Source organism: Gossypium hirsutum, chromosome A04 (genome assembly GCF_007990345.1).
Source record: "Gossypium hirsutum isolate 1008001.06 chromosome A04, Gossypium_hirsutum_v2.1, whole genome shotgun sequence".
Taxonomy (NCBI): Eukaryota; Viridiplantae; Streptophyta; class Magnoliopsida; order Malvales; family Malvaceae; genus Gossypium; species Gossypium hirsutum.
The window spans coordinates 84,714,738-84,723,723 of NC_053427.1; the positions used below are offsets into that span (position 1 = coordinate 84,714,738).

The 8,986-nt window shown below is 28.7% G+C and overlaps 1 protein-coding gene across 1 annotated transcript; it reads right to left on the bottom strand.

Annotated features, from left to right (window-relative positions):
- Nucleotides 1-4,289: 4,289 nt before the first annotated feature.
- On the bottom strand, nt 4,290-5,399 carry LOC107949148 (protein PELPK1). The gene has a single exon (XM_016883878.2). It carries the CDS (start codon nt 5,334-5,336, stop codon nt 4,488-4,490), a length of 849 nt encoding a protein of 282 aa, XP_016739367.1. The 5' UTR covers nt 5,337-5,399; the 3' UTR covers nt 4,290-4,487.
- Nucleotides 5,400-8,986: the final 3,587 nt, after the last annotated feature.

An 8,986-nucleotide genomic window follows, 5' to 3' on the forward strand; every position in this document is an offset into this window, starting at 1 on the left:
GGAATAGAGATTTGAGATCACTAAATCCGACGAGTGAGTAGAAAATTTAATAAATTAATACCTATGAGTCAAATGTGAATATAGAAGTATTTTTGAATTAGTGAATTTGGTGATTTAAAAGAATTAATTAGGTAAATTGAGTCAAGAATGAGGTATCGAGACCTCAACTTCATAAACCGAGTCATAAATATTTTTAGAAATATTTATGAAGTGTTAGTGAGGTAGTATTAAAATTTCGTCAGAAAATTTTGACGTTTGGGTGGTTAATTAAATAAAAATAACTAAATTGAAAAAGGTGTAAGAGTTGCTAAAAGGATTAAATAGCTCAATTGTCAAATGAGGAAGGACCTAAAGTGAAAATAAGCCCAAAGGAGATATTTTGAGCGGTAATAGCTAAGAAAAATTCAGGAAAAGGGTGAAAGAAGGGCAAAATTGGAAAATTATCAAAATTAGCTAATTAAAAATGGGACCAAATTGGAATATCTACAATTCTCTTCATTTTTTCTTCATTCTTATCAGAAAAAATGCCATAGGAGGGGTTCTATAACCTTTTATTCCATAATTTTTGCACCAAGTGAGTTAATCCTTACCTTTTTCTTATAATTTTTGTGTTTTTAAGACTTTTACAACTAGGTCCTACTATTAAATTCATTAGTGTTTGATTTCATGGATGAAATTGAAAGTCATCATGGTTGATTTCTGTAAGTTTATGATGAAATAGCATGAAATTTAAGCTTTAATTTGTTTATGAGATGATTTTATTAGGTAATTTCAATAGAAATTGATTTTTAGGACCTAATTGTGAAAATGTTTGAAATTAAAGTCTAGTGCTGAAATTCTGATTTCCAAAGGTTATAAAGTAATTTAAAGTGATAGAATAAAGTGTTAATTGAGAAAAATCAGCTCAATTGAGAGGCTAATTGAGTAGGGACGAAATTATTATTTATTAAAAGTTTAGGGGAAAATGGTAATAAACATCTTGCACTGAAACAGTTTTGAACAGCAGCAGTAAGCTAACTTTGAAAAATCACCATAAATTTTAGAAATCGAATTAGAAGATGAACAAAATATGGAATTAAATCTTATTGAGTCTAGTTTCTCATAGAAGAAAAGTTGTAAGCAATGGAATTGTAAATCATGAGATATAATAAATTTTGTAAGACAAGGTCAGAATGAATTTGGGTTCCCCTGTTCTTACTTTGAAAAATCATAAAAAATTTAATAAAAATAATTATGGGTTTAAATTTATATTTTTAGAATCCTGAATTAGTCTATTTTCAATAGAAACAAACGGGAACATTATTCAAATCCTGTACAAGGAGATAATTAATTTTTAGTGAAGAAGGTTCGGAACTATCAGACAGCAGAACAGGGGTGAATTTAAAGAATAAACTGTACTTATTGGTTAAACCAAAAATTATTAAAATTTTATGGTAAGAAGATACGTGAGTCTAGTTTCAAGGAAAATTAGTGGATCTTAATTTGGAGTTCTGTAGCTCAAGAAAAAAATAATTTAGTGACTATGACACGGATGGATAGCTTGAATATTCACATAAGTAAATAGTGAAAATTATGGATAATGTTACTTACAAGTGTGTTATTTATACTAAGGATATGGATGGAGAGGAGGAGGAGGAAAATATACATATATATATATGAATGGCTTGTGTATAAATTGATCACATGCCCGGTTATAATCGATAAATGTTGAATTAGAAAAGATATAATGTTTTATTTGGAATATTTATTATGAAATTATGATTATCGCTATAATACAAAAATCGAACTTGTGAGTTTATATAAATAAATTTTAGTGACCATTTGTTAATATTATTAAATTTCAATATTATTTTATGAATGGTGATTAATATTTATGTATGTTAATTGTTGAAAATAAGTAAATTATGTACAAAAGTTATGAAACTGAATTGAGTATTTCGGAGGAACGAAACGCAGGAAATGAGTACGATCTTTCAGTGAAAAAGATGAATTGACGGTAAATTACCCAAGTAAACCGAGATTCAGCATTTGTTCCGAATTCTCGTGTTTGCTTTCCATTTAGCTCTTACGAGATTTCGTTAACTTATATGAGTTTCAGTTAACCCTTTTGGGGTTTCAGTTCAGCTCTGATGAGCTTCAGTTAGCCTTCGGGCTTCCGTTTAGCACTTGTGTGCTTCAGTTAGCCTTCAGGTTTCCATTTAGCACTTGTGTACTTCAGTTAGCCTTCGAGCTTCCGTTTAGCACTTATGTGCTTCAGCTAGACTTCGAGCTTCAGATCACAATGTACTCAAATCTGTAAGCCGTTCCTTGAATGGACAAGTTGGTAAGTCGTAAATGTAACATGTGGAAAAAGAAATGTAAGTAATGTTATCATTATTATTATTGAGCTCAATTATGTGATTTCGTTATTTAGAGATTGTGTTTGACAAGATATGTTAGTAAATTATGAGTATGTGAATCAAAGTGACAGAATTTAAATACCTAATGAGGTTGAGCTCATTCACATGAATTTTTCATTTGAAATTGTGATTGACAGGAAGAAACAGTGAATTGCATGCTTATGAATGGTTACACATAATTATCTGAAAAACAAGAAAAATGACGGTTATTGATATATGGAGACATGAGACATTGATATATGAATGTGGAATATGTTTGATAAATGTGTTCATTCATAATTATGGAATTATGTACCTCACGTGTGCTATTTGCATAAAGATGATATTTCAAATACTTTGGTGAATAAAGCTTAACTATGGAATAGTATGAAATCGAGACAAGTTGTTATGAAAATATATTTAAATTATCTGTAAGTGTTTCATACTTCTCGGTAATGCCTCGTACTCTATTCCGGTGACGGATACGAGTAGGGGGTGTTACAATTAAATCAATTTTTTATAATTTTAGGGGGGCCAAAGTGCAATTTTATCTTTACTAATTTAAAATTTTAAAAAAGTTAAAGGGCCCAAATGGCAATTTTTATTTTAAGGGGGCCGAGGCCCATGCCAGTCCCTGCTAGAGTCACCTCTGAAGGCAATGTTTGCCTTAAAGACACTGATTGAGGAGGATGTTTGAACGGAGCATTCATGAAAGGGGAGGTTTGAACAACCGCAACAATAATAAAAAAAGCCATACCCCACGTTGCTTAAAAAAACAAGAATAGTGAGATCTCATGTCTATAGAAAGACCTATGTTGTAAGTATTATTTCTATCAAACTAAATATTGAATTTCTATGTGGTTTCTTCTAATATTCTTTTTGTATCTTATTTTGGAGTATTGGGAAGTGTAGCTAAATATCAGTTTAGCAATACCGTGGTTGTAAGTGTTCTACATAATTCGCATATTAATTTATGTCAAGAGTTAATTTGTGTATGTCATTTTGCTTTGATATGTACTTAAATAATTTTTTATTTCAAGTGAAATATAAATTTATGTTAAGATCAAAGACTTATTTAGATAAAAATTAAAAGCTGAAAAAGATTTTTTTTTTTTTTTGTATATTGTTCATATTTATTATACAATTCATATTTATTTTATAGTCTATATGTTTGGAGTTTGTATCTGTCCCTCTTAAAAATGATAAATTGACACTTTCTAAACAATCTTTTATCATATTAGGTTGATAAGCAATTAATTTACTCATATTATCATAGTATATTAACAAATTGGACCCCCTACAACCCTAGCATTCGTTTAACAAATTTGCTATTTTTTATTTGTTGAACTATTTACCAAATGATGAAACTTAGAAGACAATTAAACTATTAAAGTTTGTTTACTCACAATGGACATAAGAAATGAATTAGTATTCCAAAATTAAATTATTTAAAATAATCATTTTAATGCCTTATTTAATTTTGGAATGAATTTTTTGTGTTTAATGTATCATAATTTAAAATTAAATTAAATTAATTATTTAACACAAGTAAAACAATAATTTTAATGTATTATTATTTTTATATAAATAACATTTTTTTTATATTATACGATAAAAACCACCCTAAACGATTTTTTAAAAGCCACGTGGAAATTATATGACTAATATACATTATATATGATAAACATTGATTTAATGATTACATCATTCGTTCGTTAATGATTTAATATCTCGATGATTTAAATCATTAAAAATGGTCAACTACCGGATGTTGCAATAAAAGATGATGCTTGTAATAAGACAAGGATATTAATCACAATAGATGAAATGGGATGGGTAGGGGAATGCTAGATATTTTCTTTAATGAAATCTTCGCATTTAAAAAAAAATTCATACCAAATCCTAAATAAATAAATAAAAAGGAAAACTTTGTATATAACTACAAATTTATTTTGAAAGTATACATGTATAATATATAGATGATAACAATAAAATCACACAAAGCAACTTTTATAAATAATATGGTCTACAAGTGATTCATGAAATGAATTTAAATATGCTAATCAACACATGATTCAAGATTTTGGCATGGTAGGCAAATCAGGCAAATTAGGGCGGTCCTTGTTTAAGTGTTTCCGGCTTTAGTAGGTTGGGTAATTTAGGTATTTCTGGTTTGGGTAGCTCTTGAATTTTGGGTTCTTCCGGTTTTGGCAATTCAGGTTTTGGCAATTCGGGAACTTTTGGTAATTCAAGTTTTGGTCCCTCAGGAACTTTGGGCAATTCTGGTTTCGGTACCTCAGGAATTTTAGGCAATTCTGGTTTTGTTAACTCGGGAATTTTTGGTAATTCAGGAGCTTTGGGCAATTCTGGCTTAGGCACCTCTGGAACTTTAGGCAATTCCAACGTCGGTAACTCTGGAACTTTTGGCAACTCGGGAGCCTTGGGTAATTCAGGCTTGGGTACCTCGGGAACTTTAGGCAACTCTGGCTTTGGCAACTCGGGAATTTTTGGTGCTTCAAATTTTGACAATGTAGGAGCTTTGGGCATCTCAGGAACTTTAGGTAATTCTGGCTTTGATGACTCTGGAACTTTGACTTCTTCAGGTTTTTTCATCTCGGGAACCTTAGGAAATTCAAGCATTGGCAACTCTGACACTTTTGGAAACTCAGGAACCTTAGGTAATTCAGGTTTTGGCAACTCTGGCACTTTCGGAAACTCGGGAACCTTAGGCAATTCAGGTTTTGGCAACTCCGGAACTTTAGGCAACTCTGGCATTTTAGGTATTTCGGGTTTTGGAATTTCTGGCAATTCAGGATTTGGAAGTTCAACCTTTGGGAAGGACGGCATAGATGTCTCCAAAAGACGCCGAGCACCAACCAAGACTGTGTTGCTGCTCATCAATGACAAAGTGACGAATAAAAACGGTAGCACAAAGAAAGGCAAACGATGGGAAGCCATGATTAAGAAAATCAGATGGGAGATGACAAGAAGTGCTTCAAAATGAATACTTGAAGTGTGCTTGTTTATGCAATTGCAAGAGATGATGAGCGTTTTATAGGTATTGGGAAGTAGAGATTATGTGGGTGTTTGGTGAGAAATTCTACATTTTGTTAGTTCAACTTCTCACCTATTCATTTCTAAAGATTATATCAAATATATTAACTCCCATCCTATATAATTAGTTGTTAAGTAAATTTATTAAGTTGTCATCACTTTAATCAATGGCTTTCATCTTTATATTGATTTGAATAAGCAATTAATATACTCATGTTATCATATAATTCATGTTTATTTTCTTCAAATATTGCTGGGGATTTTATCTTAAAACATGCACTACACAATAATTTTTGTTAATATTGATTACGATACGATTTTTTAAAATAATTACATATAATATTAATAAAATAATATAAATATAATAAATATATGAACGTAATAAAATTTATATAATTTTTAAATACAATCATATATAGTATAAAAAATAATATAAATATAATAAATATATGCCACCCAGGAGGTTTATTTGCTAGGTTTGTTCAACTATCTACCACCAACTTGCTCTTGCAGCTATGATTATGTGTTTATCTTTATTTTAAAAAAAAAATTAATAGACGTAGAAGAAAAATTGAAATATTAAAGTTTGGTTACTTACGGTGGACATGATAAATGACTCTAGAAATTTAGAACAGGGTCGGTAATATCAATAATAATTATCACAAAACAATAAGAAATAAAAATAAGAATATGTAGATTTTACATAAAAAATTTTTATAGGGAAAAAATTACGGATAGAAGAGGAAAAATTTACTAATGTTGAAAAATAACAATACAAGATATTTGCAGCTATGCGCAATTTTTAAGGGTTAAATAACTTGTCTAATTGAAAAATATAATTCTATACGGATTCCTCAATTTTGCCTCTCTATTTTGTTTTTTTAACAAGTGAATTGCACTTCAAACTTTTCAGATTAAATCAAATGAAATACTGAAGATAAATAAATGAATTTTTTTACTAAGTTAAACCAAAAATTAGTATCCCTTATAATTTTTGGATCCCCTCATATTTTTTTTTGGCACTCCCTCTGTTTTTTTTTTATATTCCCTCAATATTTTTTGTATTTCCTCATAGTTTTTAGTACTTATTCATAATTTTTATTATTCGCTTATAATTTTTGATATTTTCTTAATTTTTTTTATTTTCTCATAATTTTTAGTATTTTCTTATATTTTCCGGTAGTCCTTTATAACTGTAATTTTAGAGTAAAAAAATTATGACAGAATGCTAAAAATTATAAAGGAATACCAAAAAAATATAAGTGGGTAACAACAAAGGCATGTGCCAAAAAAATAAGTACCAATAATTATGAGAAAGTAAAATATTAGTTCGTCTTATAAAATTTATTTCATTTATTTAGTTTTTCAAAAATTTTAAATTTATTAGTATATATAACAATTTTTATAAGTATACAAAAATATATATATATATCAAAAATTGATTTTTCATGTTAAAATTTAATTTTGAAAGTATATAAAAAATTATGAGAGATTACCAATAATTATGGAGTACTAAATATTATAAGAAAGTATAAAAAATTACTAGAAAATTTAAAGAAAAAAAAATGGGAGCTCATAGGAAGCTCACCTAGAATTCCCCATCAACATGAGACAACCTCAACCCCTCAAACACTTCTAACCCTAGGATCAAGAAAGAAGCATGTCATATGACCTTGCTTGTCATGTCATGTCTTCTTAGACTAAAAGTGAGTTGCGAATACCAGTATGCAGTATGCTCAACTTTGGTTAAAGCTTTCTCCATTTATTCAGAGGGTAATATCTTCATACGATTGTCCCGACATGCACCGAGGTACAAAAGTCGAAACAACATACATTAGAACATTTAAAATGTGCAACTGACCTAGATTTAATGATTAGAATAACTTGTTGGGCTGTTCAACATTTAACCAAAAAGTTAGATTCTCTCTCCATGAATGTTGCAATAAAAATATGATGCATGTAATAAGTCAAGGAAATTAAACACACAACAATTCAATCCCAAAAAAAAAATAGCTGCACATGGGTGAACAGGGGAATGTTGATTCTTTCAAACACCTTTTAAATATATTTTTATATCTGACATTTACACTCGAATCTGAATAATGCCATACTAATTACCAATTATTAATATAGCAAGTCCTTAAATGAGGGCATAGAGTTCGTCATACAATATTGCCATGGGCTAAAATTATTAACATACTAGCAAGTCTGCATTTCGCTACAACTAGAAGATAAAACTGCATACTTAAATACAGTCGTACAATTTCGATTGTAATTCATTTGTTTCAAGTTAAGTACTTATAATGATTAAATTATTTATTCAATTTATTCAAGTTAAGTACTTATAATCTTATGTGAGCTTGTTTTTGATTGATTCAAGCGCTATATTTACTAACATCATTACATGCTTTGAAACATTCAAGGGCATTATGTCTGATAATATTACCACGGCTAAAGAATTTAGGATCGACATTGAAAAGAGATTTGTCAAGACCGAAAAGGTAGAAATTGATACATTCTTAGCAAATCTAACTTCAATGAGGTATATAAGAAAATAAGAAAGTTGCATATACTACATTACAAAAGAAACAACAAAAGGAGTTAACTAATGGCTAGTTTGGCAATGCTTTTGAGAACTGCTTTTGAGAAGTGCTTTTGAAATTTGAGTGTTTAGTATTGTTGTCAAAAAGTACTTTTAAGAAATAAAATGTCTATTTTAAACATGATATTATAAAGTAACAAATATGCATTTAAATAATATTCAAATTAGTTAATATTATGATATTTTAGCAAGAATATAAAAATAATTTATTATAACTTATTGTTAATATTTTAATATATAATATTAATTTTAAATATTTTCAAGTAATTAATATTAATTATTTATTAAATTTAATTAGACATGGTATTCTAACATTTTTGGGAGAAGACAAAAGTAAGGTTAAAAAATGTAAATATCAGCCAAAAGCACTTTTGGATGAGAAAAAGTTAAAATTTTTAACTTTTTCATCTGTCAAAAGGCACTTATTTTAAGTTAAAAATTTTTCTTAAATGATGTTTGTTTAGTAATGATTTTAAGGGAAAAGTGCATTTTATTGTAAAAGCTCATCTGAGAAGCTAAGCAGAACCGGCCCTAAAGATGGTTGTTTCTCTTGTGGTGTGGCAATGCACTTCTTAATTTTCTTTGTTTGAGGTTAATTTGATTTACCTAGACGCATTTAGTGGATAAATTCTGGTGCAACAACTCACATTAGTGTATTTATGCAAGGCTGTCAGAACTATTGAAAGTCTAATAATGGTAGAAGATACAACTATGTAGGCTACAATAATTCGGTAATAATTCGGTAGAAGTTGAAGCAATAAAAACTTTTAGGTTATTATTAATAATTAGATTTTATTTGGATGCAAAATAGTAATATATATTATTTTATATAAATAATATTTATTATATGAATGAGAAACACTTATATTATAAAAATGTATCAAGTTCTTTAACTATTCACATAATTCTTAAGAGTTACTTTATTGTGAAGAAATTAATGGGAGAATTTAAA

Coding starts and splice junctions, on each gene's coding strand:
- LOC107949148 (XM_016883878.2), bottom strand. CDS start 5,336: ATGGCTTCCCATCGTTTGCCTTTCTTTGTGCTACCGTTTTTATTCGTC.